The 26,975-nt window shown below is 36.9% G+C and overlaps 1 protein-coding gene across 8 annotated transcripts in view; it reads right to left on the reverse strand.

Moving 5' to 3' along the window:
- AFAP1 (actin filament associated protein 1) overlaps positions 1-26,975 on the reverse strand; it is a 231,522-nt gene that overhangs the window by 150,377 nt on the left and 54,170 nt on the right. For all 8 annotated transcript variants that reach the window (XM_074274085.1, XM_074274082.1, XM_074274078.1 and 5 more), the window contains exons 2-3: positions 3,862-3,990; positions 2,375-2,472 (exon numbers count right to left, since the gene is read on the reverse strand). In XM_074274085.1, coding sequence (XP_074130186.1) covers positions 2,375-2,472; positions 3,862-3,988 — 225 coding nt within the window. In that variant the 5' untranslated portion in view covers positions 3,989-3,990. The remainder of the gene's footprint in view (positions 1-2,374; positions 2,473-3,861; positions 3,991-26,975) is intronic.

Consider the following 26,975-nt stretch of genomic DNA (forward strand, 5'->3'; position numbering starts at 1 on the left):
TTTTGTTTTTTTACTGGGACTAAGGGAATAGCAAACAATAGGTTTGCCAAAATTAGAAAAGAAGAGAGGGTCATGAAAACATATTTTAGATCTCCAGAATTGAAGAAGATCAAAAGGAAACAAAGGGGGCAGCTTTGAAAGTAACATGTGGAATTAATTACATTTTTTTAAAAGCAAGCTATATATAGTAAAGATTCACACTTTCCAAATAACCTTATTTTCTGTTCTATTTTGTACATGGAAGTATTATTTTTTAGGTGTTGGTAAAATTCAGAATTTTAAAAATTAAATTTGAAAAGTTCTGCTTTTGGACACTTACCCAATTCAAATTATCTGGATCTATTTCCTCATTTGTAAAATGATAGGATTAGATTAAACGACTTCTGAGAACTTTTGTAGTTTTAACTTGTGATCATCTCTGAGCTTCAGTTTACCCATATTTGTAATGTAAATTATATGATGTTTCATTATGAAACTCAAATGGTATATGTTTATGTATTATATATTAATATGTTTACACATATATATTATATTTAGATACGTAAAATTTTAAACTACTATATAAGAGTCAGTTATGCTCTCTATTTCATAAGATTGTTGTGATATGGTACTTAAGGTGCTTTCCAAATTTAAAGTACTATATAAATGTCCATCAGTCATATTAAAATCTAAGTTGATGACTCCAAACTTTTTTTATATAAGGATTTTTGGGTTGTTTGCATCAAACAATACAAATAATAAACAAGTAGGAGGCAAAGCAAAGTGTTTGATGAGGACTGAAAAGGAAGGTCATTCCAATATTTGCTTTAATTTTTTCTTTATTGGTGGTGATTTTATCTTTTTCATTTTCAATACTGAATTTTTGGTTTTCTTTTTTAAATCAAATTAACCAATGGCTTACCTATCTTGTTTTTTCAAAAACCCCACATAAATTAATTTTAGATTAACTCAAAGGATTGTTGGAATTACAAAAAATGTTCTGAAAGAAGTAACATGTGAGCTGGACTTTAAAGGATGGATATAAATTCACCCAGAGAAGGTTGAACTACCACATCAGTTTTTTTTTTCCTTTATCCAGGTTTTCTTATATAAATGACAGGTAACCAGGCAGAATGGAATTCAGTTTTAAAAACTGAAGCTCTATAACCTACTTTTCCTTAATTTGAGGTAAAAGTCTTGTGTATCTGAATAAATAAACTATTCAAGCAGAGAGATTAAACATAGATCATTGGTTCATAGGATACTACCATTGAAAAGCCCTTTACAAGTCAAATGGTTCAGTCCCTTGATTTAATATATGAGGAAATCAAATTCATCCAATAAAGGGATGCATTTTGCTCAAGCTCACAAATATAGTTGTAAATAGCATGGTTAGGTAGGATTCAAATCATGAACAAAGGGAAATTAATAACTGGATCTGGGATATTTTCCAAAAAGTTATCAATATCTAAATCTACATATCTATATCAATACTATAGATAGATATAAAAATCTCTCTTATATAGGAGATATAAAATAGAATATAAATTTATAATATAAATTATAATATAATAAATATAAATTTAAAATAAGAACACTGAGGTATATAGCCATTAAATGACTTGCCTAAGATCATACAACTTGTAAGTATCAGAGTTGGGGCTCAAATGCTTGCATCCTGACCAAAAGCACACTTCTTTCTTCTCTCTTAAAAATCCTAAATCTAAAAAAAAAATTTGAATATAACATTATTTCTGGGGTAAATGTATATTTGCCCATTGGAACTTCGAAATTCTTAACATGGAATCCATGAACTTTTGTTTTGGGTTTTTTTTTTTTCATATTTTGATAGCTACAATCCAATATAATTGCTTTACTTTGCAATACACTGTGTTTTATAAAACAACATTCTGAGAAAGATCTTAGGCTTCACTAGATTGCCAGAGTGATCCATGACCCAGAAAAGGTTAAGAAACCCTGTTAGATACAAAGGGGTTTGAAAAAGGAAAGAAACAGTACTGGAAAATTTCAAAGCCAGGTGTTCAAAATCACAGACCAAGTCAGCGAGGAGAACAGCCCCTCTGGAGGCCTTTCAGGAATTTTGCCCCTAAAACCTCTCTCCCCTGCTACTTTAAAATCCATCATCAAAGCGGGATTACAATGTATTTACAGCATTGTCACTTTGTAAAGAAGCAGCTGCCATCTCAAGGCAGGCTAATTTCCTATATGATTTTTCGAATTATCCATCGGGAATGGTCGAGTGGGAACTGGCAAACGGCTGCCTCAGCATTCCTAGGATCACACACTCGCCTCATTCCTCATGTCTTCAGCTAGACTCCAGGTAATGACAGAATCAGACAGTTTCCTATCACCCGGCTACAGGGCCATAACTCACCAGCCACTGCTGAGGGATCTCGGGCAGCGGCATCTGCGGCGGGGCCGGCAAACTGTTGGTAACTTCTTGTTTCTGAGCATGGTCTTTCACTTCAAAGCCTGCAAGTATTAAGAGAAACAACATCAGTTTCTACATCTAAAACCTTGGAATGGGGCTCGTTCCTTCAAGGCCAGGCTGTAGGGCAGAAGGGTGTATGAGGTGGAAAGGGAAGTTTTGGCAATGAGAGCCAGCCCCACCACACATCAGTTGGGTGGCCCTGAAGAACTCAGTCTGACAAGAGTAATTAGTGAAGGGCTGAAACAAGTCTCTCCAAAGTCACCAAGTGTCTCTTAATGGCGAAATCCAATAAACAGCCTTTTCTCAGCCCTCATGGCATCTTAATCTCTTTGATTGCATGCTTCTCCTAGACATTCCACCTTCTTAGTTTCCAGGAACTGTTCTCTACTCAATTTTCTCCTCAATCTTTTTTTTTGATGGTTCATCATCTCCTTCTCCTTTAGCAGATTTAAAGGTTTATGTCATGAGCCCTTTGTCTTTGTTTCTCTATGTTTTCCTCTTTGGTGACCTGAACTGTTCCTCCTGGATTTAACAATTATGAGCCCAAATGGGCCCTTATTTTAGAGCTCAGAAAATAGGGTAAAGTTACATAACTCATCCAGTCATACAGCATTTTTAGAGGTGAGATTTGAACTCAGGTTCCCAGAGCTTTTCCCACTATAACATGCTTCCATGTGGCTTATCTAAACTCTGTCTCAAACGAGATGATGTATGTAAAATATTTTGCAAACCTTTAAATACTACACAAATACTATTACTATTATTATATTACATCTTTCAATGCTCAGCACAGTGTTGTTTACATTGAAGTCACTTATTAAATAAAGGAGGGAAGAAGGAGGGAAGGAAGGAGGGAGGGAAGGAGGAAAAGAAGGAAGGAAGGAAGGAAGGAAGGAGGGAGGGAGGGAGGGAGAAATATTTTAAGGAGACACAGTCATGGCATCACTGATTATAGATGAATAGCTGATAGGGACTTTAAATGTCAGCTAATCCAGTTCTTTCATTTTAGAGACTAGAAAACCAAGTTCTAGAAAGTTTAAATAATATGCCCACAAAGTTAGTAAGTGGCAGAGCCAGTATTCAAATCCAGGTCTCTTGTCTCTCCACACAGTCAGTCATTTAGCATTTCATAATCACCTATTATGTGCCATATATTGGGTTAAGCTCTGAAAGATCATACATGCAACCAATAGGATTTATGAGATATTCATGGATTAATGTGACAGAAATTATAATAAATGCACAAGAAGTAAACAAAGGAGTATGAGATCAGAAGAGAGAGCATTACCAACTATTGAGCAAATACTATTAGAGTATAATTTGCATCTGCCAATAGCCATGTCTGAAATACATGGGATTTAGAGGTCTCATGTTTCAATTCCTTACTTCCTCTCTATGGTACAAAACCTTGAACCACTACAAACACTCACCTTTTGATGACTGTATCCTCAGGAGAATGTTAGTTATCACTGCCTTTTTCTCCCTGACTGTTGATGTTAGGTATTCATGGTCCAGCAGCTCAAGGAACAGGCGCAGCTCAACAATTAATTCTTCCATTGCTGGTGGGAAAAAAGAAAGAAAAGGCAAACTGTTAAGTTGGAATTTTTTTTTTTTAATCTGGAGGCAGTTAGGGTTAAATGACTTGCCCAGACTCACACAACTAGTAAATTTCTTAAGCCGGATTTGAACACAGAGCCTCCTGACTCCAGAACTAGTACTTTATCCACCATATTATCCACTTGCCCCATAACCTAGAAATCTTAAAATATAAATGAGATTTTTATTCCAAAAAATAAAAACATCCTAAATTACAAATTCCTGATTTATCGAAGATAAGACTGACATTCAACAGCACAACCCACAACAATTTGGAACCATCACCTGATCAGACAAGGTCATAGTTGGAAAGCACTAGGCACATCTACAGTGCTGAGTAAATGCTTGTTCTGCCTTCTCCATAAGTTTCCTATTCTTAACTCATATACTCTTTACAATTACTAGGATCCTAGGCTATTAGAGAACTTATAAATATGCCTATTTCTTTTCTGTCTGTTCCCATTATTTCCTGTCCTGAATGTCCATCTTCCTTCCTTGTTTTCATCTGAATTTTAATCTGTCCTTTAAAGCCCCAATCGAATGCCACATCCTCCAGGATGTCTTCCCTGATATCACCCCCTTTGAGTACAGGAATAAAGACTTAAAGGTAGAAGGGATGCTGAATGCAACCCACTCACTCTACAGATGAAGAAACTGAGACAGAGATAGATAGAGTCACAGAGCTCCTAAGAGCCCAAGACAGGGTTGGAGTCCAGCTGGCTCCATGTCCAGTGCCCGATTCACTATGTTACAGGACACTTAATAATTGTCTAATTATTTATCACTTTATTGTGAATCACAGTTTTCTGTGTCTGCGTCTTTTCTCCCTGGCAGACTTAGCCCTCTTGGCCAAACTGTGTATCATCAAATCCCTACAACTTCTTCAGCATCTCATAGAAAGCTCTGCTCCCAAGCAATCTGTTCAAATTGAAAAAGACTTTAAAAGATGCACCCTTGACACCAAAGCACTCCTCTACAGAAACCACATCAGACAAAAAAAATTTTTTAAGGATGTTAAATAAGCCCAAGCTCACATAGCCCTGATTCACTTCAAGGCCACCTGCCAACAGATGAGAGTTTTGACCCCAAAGCCTCGGAGTGATTCTGACATCATCTCATCCAATGTCACTTCCTTGGCATTAAATTTCCATTTGGGAAAGTGCAAGAGAGGCTGGCCTGTTGAACAGTTTTCAGGAACCATTAAGCAGAGTTTGGGGTACCTAAATGGTGCGGTGGCAAAGAGTTCCCAGCATGGAGCTAGGTAGGTCTGAGTGCAAATTTAGCCTCAGACCCTTAGCAGCTATGTGATCCTGGGCAAGTCACCAAAACCTGTATGCCACAGTTAACTCATCTGTAAAATGAGCTAGGGAAGAAATTGAGAAACCATGCCAGTAACTTTGCCCAAAAAACAAATGGGATCGTGAAGACTCAGTCATCTCAGAAAAAACTAAACAACAAAAAGAACCAGGTTTGTCAAAAAAAAAAAAAAAAAGAAAGAAAAAAAAAAGAGTCTCAAGGCATATAGGACATGACTGAAATAAACAACAATGACAACAAAGTTCTAGAAACTCAACACTCAATTCTCCTCTTACAAACCAATGGCACTGACCCCATCATGAACAAGAACTTATTTTCCCTAAAGAAAATTCCACAGACTTTGGGAACTGGAAAGGACCTTGGACATCAACTAATTTTAAGAAAGAGTGTAGTATATAAGGGAAAGAATGCTTGGTTCAGAACCAGTAGAGACCTGGGTTTGAATCTCAACCCTGACATAAGCATAGAGAAGGATACTTAATTTCTCTTGAGTCTCAGTTTACTCCGATGTTCAAAGGGTTAATGGCCCTTTGGTGTAAATGGCCCAGAGTGGCCATCCTTCATAATTATCTCTTTTTAGCGTGAAGTCTCTGAACTTGACCACAATGCCCCTAAATAGGTATCTTTTTTTCAGATTCTTTTCATATGTTGTCTTCCATCATGAGAATGCTTTTATTTGTGGTCTTAGTACTTAGCATGAGTTCTAGAAAATAGAAACTAAGATATACTAGAAGACTATTTACTTACTAAAATCTGAAGTTCCTTTTTGTTTCATTCAAATAATCTACAATTCAGGGCAGTGAGGTGGTACGGTGGATAGAGCACTAACCCTGAAATCAGGAGGACCTGAGTTTGAATTTGGCTGTGTGACTCTGGGCAAATCACTTAACCCCAATTGCCTCAGGAAAAAAAAAAGTCTACAATTGTTCATATCAAATTTCTAAACTCTCTCCTCTTCAGGTCAATGTCAATATGCTTAAGTCCATCAAGAAATACAACTACCATAACAGTGCTATTCAATACCCCTTTTGTGATTTCTCTCACCTTAAGCACTGAGCACTACCCAGAGCTAGATGATGGGGAAGGGATGGAGGGGGGTACCTTGGTAAACAAGATAAAGTCACTACCTGCACAAATCTTTCAAGATGATAGCAATGAAAAGACAAATGAGATATCATATGAAAACTCTATATCCCTAAAATTGCTATGGAAATAATTGCTATCATTATAAGATCGTGGATTTGGAGTTAGAAAGAATCTTGGATATGATTTAGCTCATCACCTCAATCAACCTTTTCATATTTGATATCTAACTCCTTCCTTCCTACCTACAAACATACCCTAAGCTATGCTGGTTTTAAAAATCTTCATAGTATTCTCCTATATCATTCTTCCCCTTCTCAGCCCAACTTCCAAGAAAAGTTATATACAATTATTGCCTCTACTTCCTATCCTTGTCATTTGCTCCTCAGTCCTTTGGGATCTGTTCTTCCCAAAGTTAACAATGATCTCTTTACCAAATCCAGTAGTCTACTCTTAATTCTCATCATTCTTGACTTCTGTGTAGCATCTGACTGTGAAACATCCTTACTTCCCTGAGTTTTCATGACTACTCTTTCTTTGTTCTCAGTCTCATGATCCCTAACTATTGATGTACCCCCACAGAAGGCTCCTGTGATGGACCTTGCCTTCTCCACATGCCTTCTTGGTAACATCATCAATTCCATTGGGTTTAATTATCATCTCTATGCTGATAGCTACATAGTGATATATGTAGCTCTAGCCTTTCTCCTGGATCTCTATTGCCCATTGGACATTTTCAGCTGAGTGTCCTAAAGGCATCTCAAGTTGCACAAGTCCAAACCAGCCATCCTCCTCTCAAACCTCATTCCTCTTCAAGATCTCTCTCTTTCTGTCAAGGGCATCTATCATTCCTATCCTTCAGGTTCACAATCTCAGGGTCATCCCTTCACTCCTCACTCCTTCATTATACATATGCCATCATTTGCCAAATCTTGCTCTTTCTGGAGAATCATCTCAGGAAGGTTTTGTGGAAAAGGTAGCATTTTAAATGGTGCTCCTAGTTTGGACAGAATGTCAAAAAGTAAAAATATATTCTCTGGCATTATTAGGTATCTGATTTATTATTATTCTCTGATATTACTGGATGCTTTGTCTATTTTAATTTTGTCTCCCCCCTCACCCAAGTATAAGCTTCTTGAGGGGAAGAAAAAGTTCCTGCTATTTTTCTGTATCCATTGTGGTTATTATGCATACACTATGCATGTTACTAGGTCTTCAATTAAAAGTTGTTGAATGATTGAATTGTAGTCTGTTTCCTGAAAACATGTTTTCTTGGCTACAAAAGTACATTTGGCTAGCAAGGCCAATAAAAATTAACAGGAAGGAATGTGGGACTAAAGCAGAAAACAGTATTTTCACTTTCAATGAAAAGATTGGGCAAAGGAAGTTACTGACCAGCCCACCAATTTTTCCATGAAAAAAAATAATCTAAGAACAACTAAAACCCTGAACCATAGAATATCAAAATACAAAATAAATAAATAATAGATCCTAGCAAGGGGGAAGTGGAAAGAGCCCTGCTTGAAAGACAAGAAACTTAAGATTCTCATCCTGACTATGGTATCATTTGCTATGGGACTGTGGGCAAGCTCCTCCTTTCCGTCCTCAATTTCTTCCTCCACAGAGTTGAATAGGATCAGATGGACCCTTCCACTGCTAATATTCTGAATGCTTGACACATAAATATGTGGGGCAGGGGAGTGAATTGTTTCTCTAGCTCTCAATTGATTCTGGAGTTAAAACTGCTTAGCCTTACATACTTTTTCACTTAAGATCTGAGGGAACAGACCAATAAATCTTCCAGAGAGTCTCACATTCACAAAGCTCAATGAAATGTAGAGGTTGAACCCAGGGAGTCACATCACATAACTCAAGTTTGCAACATGTCCAGAAAGGAAGGGAATTCAAGAGATACCCCCAACACACACACACACACACACACACACACACACACACACACACTTCTCCAGCTCTGTCACTCCCAAGTGCCAATAGCAGTTTGCAGATGTACTCAAGGGCCAGAGGCAGAGGGTAATGACATGCTAATCATTCAGGAGCCAAGTGACTCAGATGAGGTCTATGCAAATTTATTCAGAGAATGACATTCTCCATATGCTTCCTGAAACTTATCTCCATGATCCAACTTTTCCACTGCCCTGACACAGGCTCTGCTACTCTCTACTGAAGGGCAGGATGATATTCTAGAGTGAAAACAAAAATCACATGTGTGATTATGTTCCTCCCAAAACCCTAAAATCTTTGTTATGTACCTTCTCTCTTCCTTATCCCTTTGTAGATAGGTAAGTAGATGGATGGGAGGATGGATGGATGGAGAGATAAAAGTATGGGATAGGAAGAAACGAGAGGAGAGATGGGAAAAGGAAAAGAAAAGGAAGAGGGAAAGTAGACAGAGGGAAGATGGAAGTGGAGTCTATTGTATATAGGGGATTCTTTTATGGTTGCTGCAGCATCCTTATTTAAAGAAACAACAACAATGTTCAGTAGGCAATGTTGAAGAGCATTAACTTGGAAGTCAAGATATTAAGATTATAACTTTGACATGAATATATTTTGCAACTACAGGCATAACATATTCCCTCTCTGGGTATCAGTTCCAATTCTGAGAGGCAGAACTGATCAATGGCAGGGGTGACTCAGTGAGCAGAGAGATGATGTAGACTGCTACCTATCTCTTAAAAGAAAAGTGATGGACTCAGGGACAGAATGGGATACACATTTTTGGACATGATCAGTGTGGGAATTTGTTTTGCTTGACTATGCATATTTATTATATGTTTTTTTTTCCCCAAAGGATAAAAAGGAGGGAAAACAAATAATTTGTTCATTGAAAACTAATTTCTAAAAAAGATAGAATTGATGGACTCTAAGGAACCTTTCCAGTTCTGATCTTCTCTGTCCTGAGGCCCCTTCCAATTTTAACATTCTATTTTCTATAGCCTAAGGTTCCTAAGTTCTACCATTCTATGTGGTGAGATCCAAGACTGGTTTGAATTCTAATATACTGTTTTCTGTGTTCTAAGATTCTCCCATTCTTAACAATGCGATTCTATGACTAGTCTTTGACCATTTTCTGTCAGACATGAATAACAAAATTCTATTTCTTTAACTCTGAGATAAATATATATATATATATATATATATATATATATATATATATATATATATATATCAATCAAAGAATAGGGCAGCTGGGTTGAATGAGGGATGGAGCACTAGGTTCAGAGTGAGAAGGACTTGAGTTAAAATCCAGCCTTAGATATTTAGTAATTATGTGACTCTGGGCAAGTCACTCAGCCCTATTGACCTCCTTTCCCTTATCTGTAAAATATGTAAAATCTGTACAAATATGTAAAATCTGTAAAATCTGTAAAAAGGAGATGGAAATGGGAATTCACTTCAGAAAACCCCAGATGGGATCATGAAGAGTTAAACATAATTTAAACAATGAAACACAACAAAAACTTGATATTCCCTCATTTAGGTTCATTTATTGATTCAATAAAAATTAATTAACCATTTCCTATGTTCAGGGCACTGTGCCAAGAGTAAAGGAAGACAAAGGAGACTAACTTTGTTTTTTGTTTTTTTCAAGGGGTTCCTGTGAACCATGAAATGGAAGGTTGACCCTTTCAATGATTCATCTAAAAATGTGGATTTTTAATCCATGGTATATAAATTGCTTTTTGATAAAGGTATTTTAACATAATTGATTTTCTACTTAATGCTCTGTTTTATTCATTTATCGTCTTCAACAGAATGCCAAAGGAATCCATGATGTAAAAAAAAAAAAATTAAGAACTCTTGCTTTAAAGAGTTTGTCAGTTTTTCTCCATCACTTTAGTGAATTACACATGACAGAAACCTAGATTATCAAGTATTGAGATGCCTTAATACATTCCAGTTCCACTCTGTTTTAAAGAAGCAAACTGAGACTTGGCTAGTGGAAGTGACTTGTGTAAGATGCAGTGGTTGAGGCAAGAGTCTAGATTTCCTAATTACAAAGCAATGATTGTGACCACACTACACCATAGTCCTTCAAGGGCAAGGGAAGAAGGTCCGAGTTCTGTCTAAAGTTCTGGATTTTATCACTGGTCCATGGAAAGACTATCTTTGTCAACCGTCACTAAAAAATAGCTTCCTATATCCTGTGATCATTCAGTGAAACTGCCAGCAATTATTGGCTGTAAGAAAATAAAATAAATACACTGCCATTTCCTCCTTCTTATTCAGAAATGGCAAAGGAATGCTTCACAGTCTCATATTATTTAATTTTCCACGGGTGACAACAGATTTGGCAGATGTTGCCCAATGTGTTATTATACATATGTCTCTGAAACAGTAATAATGTGTAAAATACATCTTTCTATTTGCATATTGAAATATAGCCAAATTTCTTGGCACAGGAATAGTATTTCAATGTCTTTTTTTTTTTTTTGGTGGTGGTCAGGGAGCTCTCTAACAGTCCTACTTTATCCTTATCCTCTATCACTAATTCATTGAATGAAACTAAGCAAGTCACCTCCCCCTCTCTATTCTGTTTCCTCATCTGTAAAAATTTTTAAAAAGGTTCACCAGGTCCAAGAATATTGTGTTTAAGGCCCCATCCAGCTCTGAGAATCTGGGTTTTACACTCTATGATCCCCCTCAATGTATGACATCCTATGTTCTTTGTTATGAGATCCTTTCTAGCACTAATATTCTGCATTCTGAGATCCCTCTCAGTTCTGACATTCTGTGTACTATGATTCTTTTCAAAACAGTAAAAGAACTCCTACAATGAGCAGAAGGGAAATATAAAGCAAGCACCAGCACCAAAGGGATAATCTCTCTTTTTCTGTTCTTTCCTCTTTTCTCTACTTATCAATTGCCAATCTCTCAGATAGCACTAGGACTGTTATCAGAATCCATCTATTCTCTATCCTAACTCATCCATTCTAACCCTCTAACCCCCTCACCCCCTGCCAAACATCTTACTCTTCCTATAACATCATAGACTTAGAGCTGGAAGAAAAACTACTAAACCCAATCCCATTTTCCATGAGGCAATTTGAGGCACAAAGAGATTTAAGTGACTTTCCTACCCAGGGTTACAGCTAATAGCTGATGTGGTATTTGTATCCAGGCCTTCCTAAATCCAGCATACCTTAGCTTTTGTTCATATCAGTGTGCCCCAGTTGGAATATCTTCTCAAAGCCTAGCTAAATACTACACTTTACTTAAAGTCCCTTTTTAAGACTGACCTTCCCTAAAATCATCAGACCAGACTAGTCTTTTCCTTCTCTAAATTCTAAGAGCACTCCCTTTGTTCTAGGATGTAAATTATCTTTTCATAAGCATGGACAATCCCTGATTATCACTGATTCCCCTTTTACTGATCTTCTCATTTAACCTATCCAATGAAGAGCTAAGACTTCATTTCTTGACATTATTACCCAGGTAGTTGACAATTTCCATCCAAGTCTAAAAAGACAATCTCCTCTGCACAAATAAAAACTTGCTTTACTTTGTGGATAGATGGATTCTGATAACAGTCCTAGTGCTATCTGAGGGATTGGCAATTGATAAGTAGAGGAAAGAGTAAAGAACAGAAAAAAGAGAGATTATCCCTTTGGTGCTGGTGCTTGCTTTATATTTCCCTTCTGTTCTTTGTAGGAGTTCTTTTACTGTTTTGAAAAGAATCATAGTGCACAGAATGTCAGAACTGAGAGGATCTCAGAATGCTGTCTCCAGAAATAACATGTGAAAGTGGGAATTATCCATTTAGGTCTACTATGGACTATTTTATTGAAATTTTATTTAAATATTGCCTCTCTTTTTTCCTTATTAGTTCCATTAATATGTTTATAACACTAGTGCCAATTGTGTTATTTGGTAATGTTTGTTATTTCTATATATTTGCTGCAATACAATTTTGCTCAGTAATATGTCATATGAACTGTATACCTGAAATAAATGTAAGTACTAATAAAAAATGAAAAATAAACATTGCAACTCTCACAGTAACTAGCACAGTATTCCACATGTAGTAGAGAATTAATTCTTAAATATTTGCTAAATGAAGGAAGGCCTGGGTCAAACCACCCTCTGGCCTGAGTCTGCTTAAAAAAAAGGCTGAGTCATTGGACAATATTTCCCCCTCCAATGGATATAGGAAACTGGACAACTCTTTTGGCTCAGAAACAGCCATTTAGTTTTGTCCTGGCAAAGTGAAATCTCCGGATTTTCTCCCCCCTGCTTTGGATTTGGGCTTTTGATTTGTGTAATGAGGGCTAGGTGTGGCACTTTGGCTGAATGCTCTCCTGCCCTTGACCTAGAATCTCTTGGGCCCAGGCTTTTACAATCCTCCTAATGTGGCTATTAGTTGAGATAGAATTGTTAAGAATCATAGAAAGAGATTAGTTCTTAAAGCTAGACATGAATTTTGATCTCACTTCTACTACTTAATTAACTGGGTGAGTCTGGGGAAATCACTTAGCCTCTTTATGTCTTAGTTTCCTCCTAAGATAAATGCATTAAAAACATTTATGAATTATCAACTGTGTAAGCACCAAACACTGTGATAGGCATAAGAAATTAAGTCATATTCTTTATCTCGCAAAGTTAAAGTATCTTACAAACTTTATTAATATTTCTACCGCTAAAACAACTGTTTGGACATATATACATATGTTGTATTTAATTTATACTTTAACATATTTAACATGTATTGGTCAACTTGCCATCTAGGGTGGGGAGGAAGGAAGGGAAAAATTAGAACAAAAGATTTGGCAATTGTCAATGTTGTAAATCACCCATCCATATATCTGGTAAATAAAAACTATAAAAATTAAAAATATATATTTCTACTGCTACCAAAAACTCACATTTTTATAGCACTCTACAATAACATAGCATATTGTGATGCTCACTATATCTCTAGGAAGTAAGGTAGAGAAGTAATGTCCCCATTTTTATAGGAAGGAAAAGTGAGTCTCAGAAAGGTTGGACCTATCCACAATTTCACATATTGTAAGAGCCAGAGCAAAGCCTAGAACACAGGCCTTATAACTGAATCCTTTACTCACTGTAGGATATTTGCCTTTTCTCTCCCCCTATTCCCTATGATCACTAACTCAAATTTCAATATTATTTTCTACAAAATTCTAAAGTTTGCAAAGTTCTTTCTTCATATCTGTACTGTAAAATCGTGATGTAAAACAATAGTATCCCTATTTTGCAGATGAAGAAACTGAGGTAGAGAAGTGAAATCACTTGCTCATAGTCACCCTTCTAATAAGTTCTGGAGCCAGAATTCAGACCCTGGTTTTCTGGGCCCAAGTCCAGCACCATCAACATTACAAAGCAGCTTGATAGATGGTCTGTCCTTTCTCCCAGCTAAAGAATGAGTAGTGTTCTCCAAAGGCAGAGCGCCAAAGAACCAAGATTAAAAAAAGCCATTTCTCCAGTGGGCTGATTTCCATTGCATTCAACAGCCACCTGCTAAGTTAAGAGCTTTACATAAATTCTGCGTGGAAATATTTGGAAGTGTGCTTAAGTGATATAGTGTTTGTATGACATCCCAACAATCTATGTGATACTGCTCTGCCTTCCTCACAGCAAGCCCTCACATATTTTCCCTTATAGGGAATATAGCCCCTTATAGGGCTGCACTGTAGTATTGTCGCACAAACTCTGCAGATTATTTCCTCAAACATCTGCAAAGAGAGAAAGCTTGAAGCAATAAATGCTGTCTAAGAAGCAAAGAAATATCACGGATCTTGGTGTTATGTGCCTGAAAAGTGTTCTGTAGGCTCAGTGGCAAATGGAATCCACAGAACCTTCAATCTCACACCTGAATCAGAGTTCAGAGGGCAACCCAACCTACCTGTAGCTGAGACAGAAATCCTTTCTGCATCTCCTGCCAACAGGAACTCAATGTATGATCTTGGCTAAGTCACTAGCTTCCAGGGGCCACTGTCTTGTCCTCTGGAAAATAAGAGCCTTGCACTGATAATTTCCAAGGTCCCTTCAACTCTAACAGTCTCTGAACTGAGGATCATCCAGCTTTCACATGACTATCAAGGACAGGGAACTTATTTTCCAAGACAGTCCATTTGAGGACATTAGGTTTCTATACATGATATTGAAATCTTTTCCTCAGTAAATTCTGTCCACGGGTACTAATTCTGCCTAGGAGGTTGGTCTAGCAGAACTAATCTGCAAATAAAAGGGCATCTTTAAGATAGCAAGGTAATGCAACAGATAGAGAGCCAGCCCTGGAGTCTGGAAGGCTCATTTTCCTGAGTTCAACTCTTGCTTCAGATACTCCCTAGCTGTGTTACCTTAGCAAGTCACTTTACCCTGTTAGCCTCAGTTTACTAATCTGTAAGATGAGCAAAGAAGGAAGTAGCAAACAGCTCCAATATCTCTGCCAAGGAAACCCTAAATGGGTTCTGAAGAGTCAGAGTTTTCAACTGTAAAATAATGATAATAATAGCTCCAGGGTTGCTGCGAAAATCAAAGGAGAGTGGCAATAGTGGGATAGTGAGTAGTGGGATATTGCAGGGGGATCTGAGTTCAAATCTAGCCCCATACTTCTTCTAGCTGTGTGATCCTGGGCAAGTCATTTAACCCTAATTGCCTCCTCTCCCCCCAAAAAATCAAAGAAGATAATATTTATAAGGCACTTAACACAATGCCTAGCACACTGGAGTCACTATATAAATGTTTATGTTCTTCCCCTTCATTACTCCTCCCCTCTTAGAATGTAAGCTACTTGTAACAATCTTGCAAATAGATTCATAGTATTTATATTCCCATTCCCTAGCACAATGCCTGGCAGGTAGAAGGCACTCAATAAAAGTTTGTAGACTGAAGTGTTGTTATATGTATATCTATCGTCATGAATATATGCACTCTTGCTATAAATCACCAACAAATGGAATATTTGACTAACCACAAGGCATTCCTGCCCATATCTAATAACAGCTAGTTTAAACTATCTGGAATATTACAGAGACTATTAGCATCGTAAGGGATCTTACAAGTCTTAGTGCTTCATTTAAAGAATAAGAAAACAGAGGCTCCTAGAAGTTACTTTTACCAGCTTGTAAATAGCAGTGGTGAGACTCAAGCTTATAGTCCCAGATTCCTCAGCCCAATGTTCATTCTCCTACATCAGATTATTATTATTATTAAATATTCCCTGCATTTGCTTACTGAATGTTCCTGACAGTCCAACAACACACAATGCTAACTTTACACCTTAAAAACTGATTTTTCTTTTTTTTTTTTTTTTCTTTTTTTTTTCAAATTTGTCAATGTCCCAAATGAAAGCCTGTGGCCTTAAAAATGTATGCAAATGCTGGCTCTCTGGATCTGATATCTCTAAATATCTCCAAAACTGAATGAAGAGCAAGTAAATTGCCCTCAAAGGAATTGGAATGAAAATCCACAGAACACATTCTTTCAGGAAACTGTCATGATCCTTGGAAATAAGGCTAATATATGGAGGGATGATGAGAGTCCTAAGAGAAAATATGCTTCCACTTTCAAGAGTGGAGAAGGGGAGAATAGGAGAACAACCCTTCTTCATAGTGGCTGTGTGACATTGGGCAAATCACTTAATTGTTCTGTGCCTCAGTTTCCTCTTACAAAGGAAATTGTATTCCATGACAGCTAAAGTCCCTCCCAGTTCAAAGGTCCCTTACAATGCTAACTTTTTTTGTGATTTTAACATTAAAAAATCATGTAATAAAATGAATAGTGGACATGAAACCAACCAGTTACTACTTTTGGCAAATACTTAGCCTCTCAGATCCTCAGCTTATTTGTCTGTAAAAAGTGATTTTGGTAACATTTATTCCACTTGATTCTCAAGATTGTTGTGAACAAAGAACTTTCACCCTCAAGAGTTACCTCCATTTTGCTTGCTCTATTACCCCACAATTCTTTGTGTGCCCAACTAACTCCTAAGCAAACAAATTTCTTGAAAGCCAGAGTCAATGATATGATATATGTGGAACAGAACAAGCAAAGAAGTGATTATGATTAATGAATATGCTTTTGCTTGTGTTTCTAAGTAAATTAGTTCTTTACTTAATGTAAGTTATGTAACATTTTTTAAATGGCTTTTGCCTTCCCACCCTCTGGAAATCATCATTTTGAAAAGATAACACAAAGTAATTGTAGGTCCAAGTAGTTAAAAGCTTGAACTTTTACAGAAAACTGCCTGAAGAATGAAGAATGGGGAGGTGGAGTCAAGATGGCAGAGTTAAGGTGAGAATGAAGAATGTTGTATAAAAAGCACTGAAATGAGGATCAACATTCTGGATTTTACTTCTGGCTGTGCCATTGAACCTTCTAGATCACCATGGATAATCAGTTTATCATTTAGAGCTCCACTTTATCCATGAAAAAATAATAAAATCATAAAAATGACAATTAGGAATAACAAAGGGTGGTGGAAAAAAATTTATATTTGTATACAAATGTATATTGCATGTATACATACATACATTGTATATAAATATATATACAAAAAGATACAAATGTATCTTGCATTACACATAAGAATATTCCATTTGAAATCAATCTGATTTCAAATTGTAAATACAATTATCCCTTCCATATTGTGAGTTGTCCAATCATGGTTTCACTGCATTGCAGGTCATAAAAAAATTAATATGATATTTTGTATTTTTTAAAATTTATTTTTCATACAGCATTATTGAGTAACATTGACCTAAAACAGCCTATGACTAAATACTTAACTCAAATTATGCAGTAAAGTCCAGTAAATGCCCCATCAAAGAAGACGACAAAATACAGACTTCTTCTCTGATATGGAAGGAGAGCAAAAAAAGTTTACCACAGAGGTGCTATGCCTCTAATCCCCACAATGTGGAATGGATAACTGTATTCTACTCACTATCTATGTGACCTTGAGAAAACCATTTCCCATCTCTGAGCCTCAGTGTCCTTATCTGCAAAGTGAGGAGTAATTTAATAAATCTCTCAAGTTTCTCCCCGTTATTCAGTCTTCAGATCTTATGCAGCAATTATAATAAAGAAACACTCTCCCATCTATCATTTCATCCACATTGCTGGAGGAGATCTGGACTTGGGAGATAAGAACTTGGGTTGAAATTCTGACTCAGACATAAAAAAACCAAGGTAAGCCTGGGAAAATTACTTACTCTCTAAGCTTCCATTTCTTTTCTGTAAAGTAAGTCTTTTAATAAGACCCACTAAATGGATTATTAGGAATAAATGGGGTCATAGATGTAAATAGCTTGGCAAGCTTTCAAGTGCTCTTACAGGACTCAAATGAATTCATGTGTGTATAAATAAGAGGACATCAAGAAATAGTGCAAAGAGTAGGAAATATAGAGATAAGGATGCTTGGTTTCCAGCCCTCTTTCAGTTATGACCTCAGGGTAATCACTACACTTGGTGTCAGTTTCTACAGATACAGAATAAGATGCTTGGTCTAGATGACCTCTAAATCCATGATGTCATTGAAATAATCTGCTGATATAGATAGGGTAAATATAATTACTTCCATTTGACAAGGAAACTGGGGTTCAAGGAAATATGATTTGCCAAAAGATACCCCGCTTATCATTGACAGAGTCAGAGTTCCAGCCATGGTATTCTGATTCCAAGTGAAGTAAGTACTCTTTCCTTCACACTCTGCTAGGGTCCATTCCTTCTGTAAGCCATTCAGATTCTCTAAAGCAGGCAGGGCCAAAGAGAATGTGCAACCAAGGTAGAATGTAATGAGAGACAAGCCAATTACATCATGGTGTGCTGTCTGTTCCAAACCAAAACTCAAACCAACTGGCCTGAATATCACATAATGATGTAATCATTTGAAATGTGCATTTATGGGAATTCAAATCTCTTTCTCCTTCTCCTGCTGAAGGACCAGATCAGCCTGCACGGCAAACTTCCTTTGACACATGAAGGAACTCTGCCACAGACAACAAATGATTTTAGAATTTGCTTAATTCCAAACAACACAGAAAGCAGGCATTGCATATATAGTGAGTCATTCTCTTAAGGTCCGTAGCACAATGGAGTCTCTACGCTTTATCTTTAAAACAACTCACTTCATTTTTCCAGGACACTGGGGCCTTCTTAGGAAACTGAATAATCTTCTTTTGGAATGGTGGAAAAATGGGCATGGGAATGCACCATTGATGTAGCTGTGAATTGGAGGTAACATTCTGAAAACAATTTGGGATCACACTAGAAAAATGATAGAAATGTCCATGCTCTCTGGCCCAGAGATCTCCCTGCTAGACACAGACCCTATGGAGGTCATCTATGATAACTATGAAGGGCCCATCTAGACTAGATCCCATCTAGACCCATTGAATCTAAATGATGGCTATTATTTTTATAAAGGGAAAAGACACAATTCAGATAGAAGTGAGAAAATAAAAGGAACTTTATCCATTCTCTAGTCTGTTATTCAGATTGGAAAGCTAAAGTTCAGAAAGATCAAGTGATTTGCCGATCGTTAAGAGGTACTAAGTAACAGGATCAGAATGAAATACATCTATTACAAATCCAGTCATTGTTTTTCACATCACACCACATCAACTCTTAGGTGAACAACAAATTCTCTCATACAAAGAAAATATTAAATCTTCAAAATTGTCAATACAGCCTACCTTGCTTGATATAGAAAGTACATATAGAACAGAGGGAAATATGGCACCTAATTTAACTCTGTTTCTAACAGAATCATGAAATCCTAAAATAAACAAACACTAGCTATGTGATCCTGGGCACTTAACCCTGTTTGCCTCAGTTTCCTTATCTGTAAAAACAAGCTGAAAAAGGGAATGGCAAACCACTCCAGTCTCTTTGCCAAGAAAATTCCAAATGGGGTCATGGAGAATCAGACATAACTAAAAAATGACTCAACAGCAATAGTGAAAATAGCTACAATATTCATACCGTAAAGCTCATTTAGCCAGTGAACTATGGTGTCCAAGAGCTTCCTTGGCCCCAGAGTTTTTGCACAGTCACTAATAAATGAATGCTAGGTCAAAGTTACTCTCTTCTCATCCCATCCTTAGGACTGAATGCACATTAAACAGAATGGAAGAAGGAAGCCAAACAGGTCAGTGGAGATTATGCCTGAAGTTCCTTGGAGAGGTGCCTTGGGTTTGCTGAAAAACATTCTTAGATTTGAAGGCCAAGAGTCACAGTTCAAATCACAGCTGTGCCTGTATGACCTTAAATCAATCACATAGCTATTCCATGTCTCTCTTTTCCATTGAGTATAACATCTCTTCCAAAACCCAGAGTCTATATATTCTAATGTCCCTTTCAGCTCCAAATTCTACAAACTCTACATGGAAATCAATTAATATTTTTATTAATTTTTCACTGTTTTGCTTTGGTTTGTCCATAAATTGAAACACCCCCCCCCAAAAAAGAGAAAAGTCATTTTTATCCTTGCAAAAGTAAATTTAAAACAGTTCCAAATATATTTCTAAATGTTAGGTTTCTGCCTGTAGGTTTTTTATTCATGACTCAAATTGTCCCATGACACTTGATAGTACTTATAAAGTTAGCTACTTTGGCTCATGTCCATTTCATCTTTGTCTTTGTTATAGTAAGGAATAAAATGATGTTTCATTCCTTCATTTGTTTCCTCATGACCTAGCACAGGGTCTCCCACACAACAAATGTTTAATAAAAGCTTGCTGATAAATAATTGTTGTTCTATCCAAAAGAATTTAGAGGCAGTTAAGTCCAATGGAAAGAAAACCTAGACTCATTTCTGGCTCTGAAATTTACTAGCTGAGTGACCCTGGGCAAGTGAAATCTCTCTTTGTCTCAAGTTCCTCATCTCGGACTGACATAGAAAGACAACTGGTCTTGAATCGGACAGTCTGAAGGCTGGACTGACCTTTATATTTTTGTGAGTCCATAAATCTGTAGGAGGGAGGGAGAAGGAGAGAGTTAAGAAAAGACTTCCAAAATGTCCACAAAAATCATAGACAGCTTGAAATGAGAGAGCATTCCAATGAAAAATGTCAGAGACGAAAGGAAAGGATTCTTCCTCCAAAGAAGAAGGTATGTAATGTCACAAATCGTCATTCTGGCAGAATCGTGAAACCTATGGATTTCTCAGAATAATGTTTTAAACATATTGGATGTTAATTTAAATGCATTGGATTACAAAGAAAACTACTTATACTGAAACATACAGGGAAAAATAATAATTCATGGACTCCAAGCTAAGAACCTATTGTCTTTAAAAAGTACCCTAGATTTGGAGTCAAAAGACTAAGTTCTGTGTCTTTCTAAATGTCTTTTCCAAAGGCAACTTGGGTATTCTCTTACTAGCATCCAACCAATCTTATGTTTTGAATTCCCATTACCCATTTTTATTTTGCTCTTTCCATTCAAAAAATAATGATGACTTTCCTTACTTGTCAAGATAAAAAAAAAAAAATGGACAGCTCTACCATCTGTCATTTATTCTACCATAATTAGTGATGTAGGCCTTCTTGAATTCTTTTTTTCCCCCCATTGTATTTTCACCATTTTAATGACGGCTCCATCATGCTTCACCATTTGATTTTGTTTCTAAATAAATGTATCTTCCCTTAGCTGTCCTTGTTTCACCTTCTATCTGTCTACCATGTCTACTTTCACTTGTAACCTATCTGGTCAGGGATGATACTTTTTTTTTCTCTGGAATTCAATTTCCTCATCTGTACAATGAGAGGTTAAAACAATATGACGTCTGAAGTACTTTCCAGTCCTGAATCTAGGATAGCAAAGTCCCATCCATCTACAGAACTTATGATTCCAATCCTTGACCCCATTCTTCTGCCCCCTCTGTTACTGCTTGCTCTGATAACAGTTTCTGGCAGAGCCATGGGTGGCTGGAATACATCCTCTTCATTAGCAGAGTTATTCATAGACCTGACAGATTTTCTACTAATGATACAAACAGTGCCAATTTGGGGGTGGGGGGGAGAGAGTTTTGAAGGAAAGGTCCTTGTATCAACTCCAAACAGAGAAGAATCATTAAGGAAAACATTTAGGATTCTTGCAATACATTCAAAGATCAACCTGTCAAGACCAGAGAAGGCACCAGCTGCTCAATTAAGGGATACCTAAAGCTATACAGATGTCCCCAACAACAAAGCCATCTCGAGACTACCAGGTGGCAGGCTTTGTGAAACAAGAAGAGCACATTCTGAAAGGAGAAAGCCTTTCACACAGCTCAGTATTTCCCCCAGGAGACACAGTCACTCCTGAGAGGAGGGAGGAAGGAATTAAGATTCTATCAGTAGAGAGGTACTATTGTCCATAGGGAAAAGGATAAACCTTTTCCCATGAATTAACCATCCATCTTTTCACACCTCGGATACATAATGTGCATCATCCTCCCTTATCCTTTTCATGCCATTAGCAGTTGGTTTTTAATTACATAGGACTGACTCAAGTTAAGTAACTTGGAAACTCTAAACTTTGGATTTGATAGATAAAAATGGAGACAAGTCACAACTGCTTTGGAATAGAGTATTGACTAAAGCTTTGGATCTAGCCTCTCCTAGTGGGCAGCAACCTGAAAGTTAGCTCCCCAAACCACAAGGAGAATACAATGACTTTTGGATGTGACCCCTATGGCAGCTTGTTTTTTCCTAGCCAATCTTCATTCAGCTGCCAATATAATTTTCCTAAAGCACTATTATGACCATGTTACTCCCAATCCAATAAATTATGGGGGTATTCTATTACCTCTAGAATCAAATACAAAATCATCTATTTGGCACTGAAAGTCTTTCACAACCTGGTTCCAGCCTATCTGTCCAGCTTTTTTTTTTTTTTTTTTTTTTTTTTTTTTTTTTTTTTTTACACATGACTTCCCTTCATGCATTCTATCACGCAACCAAACTAGGAGCTGCTCACACATGCTACTCCACCATCTACCTCTCCATTTTTGTGCTCACTCTCCCCTTTTCCCGAAAGGCATTGATTTCTCTCCTTTCAGAATCTCTTATTTTCTTCAAAGCTCAATTAAAAAATCCCCTCTTAAAAGATGCCTTTCCTATTCTCCTGCTTCCTCCCCTAATAGTGCTTCTCTCTCCCCAACCCCCTCCAAAAGAAAAAAATTAATCTGTGTTTATTTTGCACATAACTGTACTCATTTAGCTTCTCTAACAGAATAAGAGCTCCCTAAGAGCAGAGATTTTTTTCATATTTGTCTTTATTGCCCCAATATCTAGCACATGGTAGACAATGAATAATTGCTTGCTGATTGAATACCCAATGTCATTTGGTCTGAGAAATAGCTTTCATTGCTCTTATGGTAAGAGCACTTAATTGAAGTCAAGATGAATTACATTAACATTTCAACTCTGTTGAGATAACCTATGTGTCTTTTACTTAAGACCTTAACTTTATCATTGAAAAAGCAAGGAGGTTGACAAAATATTCTTTGGGGACCCTCTCAACTTTAAAACCTTACTATCAAGGAACAAATAACTTCACCTCTCTTAGACTCAGTTTCCTTCTCTGTGAAACATGGCAACTTAACTAAATGACCTATACAAAGGTCTCTTAAGTAATCTTTCAGAATTCCACTCTTCAGGGGGCTTCACCCAACACCATTGGACCTAATCAACTAACTCTAAAAAGCAGGTCACTTGTCCAAAAAAGGACCAGATGAGAGAGAAGAAATAAATTCATATAAATTCATTGTCAAGACTCCAATACAAAATTTTCAGGTGCATATATGTGTCTTATTCTAAGTCAATGAGAATTGTCTTCCGTATCAGAAGGATGAAGGATTTTAATATGGTCACTCATTCAAGAGCCACAGGGCCTTTACCCAACTCACTGCACTTGCCTAATCTACCAATTTAGTAAACCCATCTAAAGAAGAAACAAAGTTATACTTGAGAGAAGGTCTATTATTGATGGAGCCATGTTGGATTTTTCTAATCACTGCTTCCTTTTCAATATATTCACTAATCATATGATTTACACACTTGCTGATCTATGTTGCATATTCCCTACTCTCTTCCGCTTTTGATAATCAAGACATCTGCCTTTCTCCAGTACTTCCATTCTTCACCATCTATCAAAGATTACTGACAGTAGCACAATAATCACATCGGCCCTATTCCCATCACTCTAGCCCTGAGCTGCCAGATCCTACACTAAGGAGAAATCAAATAAAGGGTATTTCAGGAGATCATAACTGTGCAATCTGTAAGTATATGAACTTACATTTGAACCTAAATACCATCTAATCCTTGTTCTTTCCTCATGCAGAGAAGGAAATGAGACTTGGAGCAGGAAAATACTTTATCCTAAATTCTATAGCTAAGAAGTGAAAAACAGTGAAAAATGTCCTACATTTGAGTCAGGGGACTTGAGTTCAAATGATGACCCATGCTTATTACCTATATGAATTTGGAAACTTAACTACTCTAGACTCAATTTCTTCAGTTTGCAAGGAGGGAGACAATCTGGATGGTTTCTGAGGTCCCCTCCAGTTCTAGAGCTATATTGTCTGACACTGAAACTGCAATCATCTTAAAATCTCTAAAAATATCAAATGCCATGCCAAGCAATGTCTGCTCTTCCTAATTTTTTCATCTTATTTTGAACCTACTCTATCCCTCTCGGATTATTCTTCACTTGCTTGTAATAGACCTGACAGAATTACCTGGCAATCAAGCAGATGATCAATAACCAGAAGAGACAAACATATGAATGAACAACATCCCCACTACCCCCTCAAGATCCTGTTCTCATAGTTCCAAATGCCTCAGGGAGCAGAGTACTGTAAATAAATTTGTTTGGAATCAGTGTTTTATCTGTTCACACACTCATCAAAATCCCATCAGTTCAAACTACAAAAAATCCCAACAGGAAATCCCAAATGTCAGACTTAAGATTGCAGCATTAATGTTGTCCAATGGCAAACTCAGTGACATGTTTAGAATGTGGGGGAAAAAAAAAAATGAAGCCCCTATTAGTCAGATGAATGAGAGAGGGCTAGAAATTTAAGATCCAAATAAAAATGGAAAGGCTCCTCAACATGAGAAACAATTGATTTTTTTTTTCCTTCAGAAGTAATTTCTCCCCCAGTCACAGAAAGACAACTGAGTTCCTTATATTACAAACAAAATATAGGCAATCCCTAAAACAAGATCTGTACTTTCCCTGTGTTTTTGTGTAATCCATCAGACCCCTGGTGTCCCCCCAAACCACCAAAATTCTAGAGTTTGACTCTCCTCAGCTAACTTGGATCTAGGCCAACTTGTCATTGTGATGGGCTGTGGGCTTCAATCTTAACTTAGCATAACCCTCACTGAAAAAAAAAGGCTCAAACTGTATAAAAGCCCCAGGTGCTGCTTGCAGAAGGCAGACAGGACAATCTCTAAAGATCTGTCCCTCAGCCATTAGCTCCCTAGGACAGATGGTGCCTTGTTACCAGGAGAAAACTGAGTTATATATGCTAATGCAGGCAAATGATAGAACACATTGAGTCCCACCAGCTGGCTACAGCTGCTTCCAGGCTCCTTACCCATAGCAGAGGAAAGTGAGATAAGATTTCCGCAAAAAATATCCCCTTACTCAAATGGGACTCGAAGAGAAAAACAAACAAAACAAATGTGTTCTCTAACTTTTTCAGTTTCTCTCTGCTTCCAGTAAGAGCTGCTTAAATTGTGAATATTTGTGTATAAGAGGCATATACCCAGAGAAGCCCATAACTACCTAGGTTCAGAGGCAATTTCCTATAAATAACCAGATACATCATCAAGGACATTTAGGACTGGCAAAGGGAGGTATATTGATTATGTAGCCAAAGTAAGCAATAACTAATGGACTGCCTAGGTACTTCACTGGTACCGTGAGAAGGTTAAAGGTACATGAAGATGGCCACAAACCTACAAGGAGAATTCATTCCAAGATGACAAACAAGAATTATACAGGAACAGAAAAAGGGGAGGGCTCCCAAAGTATCAACAATGAATCCTGATGAATTCATTAAATCATAGTCATGGATTTGTGACTAACATAGAAATGTAGCATTTAGACCTAGAAGAAGTCTTACAGAACCTCTCATCCAAATCCTTGATTTTTAAGATAAACAACCTAATGTCCAAAAAAATAGATACTAATTCACAAACATGTGGGTAGTATTTTTCTATAACAGGGATTCTTCACCTTTTTTGGCAGTTGAGGAATTACATGGGCTCTCTCTCGGAATATTTGTAAATGCACAAAAGAAGACAACTATATCAAAATGTCATTAAAAACTTTTTTTTGAGTTCATAGACCCCAGGTTAGAAGTAGGTATTTTATCTGGGTACCTCCTTTGATTCTATCATATCCTATCCATTGATTTATTTTACTAAATACATGACATTTCCTTCTGGTAAAATTTAAACTCCATGAGGGCAAGGTCTATCATTTGTCACTAATATATCTCCAATATTGAACACAATGCTTTGCACATAAAAGTAGCTATGTGGTGAATATCACAGACACAGCTCAGCCCAGATTTGAAAGCAGGTCCTCACACTCTAAATCCAATGTTTTTGCCATTATATCAAAGACTTGATGTGTGTGACCTTGGTCAAGTCATTTATAATCTCAAAAACAATTTCCATCATGTGGAAAAATTAGGGGGTTGAACTAAAGAACCTCTAAAACTTGCTTTCATTGGTGAGAACACCATTATTAATATCATTAACCTTCTGATCTCCTAAAAGGCCAAATGCCTTTTCAATACTCTTAGCCTCCTGGATTGTGCCTTTTTTGCCAAATGATCCTTAACCCAATTCTCAAGAGGAGCTTACCCATGTTCTCTTCTTGTTTTGAATTACTATAATTCATACTATATCTTTATGTTCTTGATTACTCTTCATCTGAAATAAGTTTCAGAATAAAAGCAGGAAATGGAAAGTGCACTAAGTTAGTAGGTAAAGAATGTGAATTTGAATCCTAATTGTTTCCTTCCAACTTTTAATTCTAAGCTCCTTGGGGAAAAAACAACAATGACCAGTAGCAAAAACAGCAAGTTGTCTTTAGCAGAATGGAAGACCAAACCATGGGTATGACAATAATGGACTATGATTGTGAGTGAAGAAATGATAAATATAAAGAATTCAGAGAAACACAAAATGGCTTCTATGAAGTATTGCAGAGCAAAGAAAGCAGAACTTAGAGAAAAAAATATATAATTATAAAATAATTTAAGTGAAAAAAATACTAAAAGACAAATCAACTGAGATTCATTCTATGTAATAATTCAGGTTCTGATAATAATAAAGAATGAAACATACATGCCTTCTATCAAGGAAATAAGGGGCCAAGAATGTCAAATGTGTTATTCCCTTTAGATTGTATGCTCCTTGAGGGCAGAATTGTCTTTTTGCTTCTTTTTTGTGTACCAATGCTCAGCATCCTGACCGGTACATAGTGGGTGCTTAATGAGTGTTTAATGACAGATGTTTAAAAAAATCTGTCAAAGTTGCTATATAATTTTACA

The sequence above is a fragment of the Sminthopsis crassicaudata genome, chromosome 6 (assembly GCF_048593235.1).
Source record: "Sminthopsis crassicaudata isolate SCR6 chromosome 6, ASM4859323v1, whole genome shotgun sequence".
In the NCBI taxonomy this organism is placed as follows: Eukaryota; Metazoa; Chordata; class Mammalia; order Dasyuromorphia; family Dasyuridae; genus Sminthopsis; species Sminthopsis crassicaudata.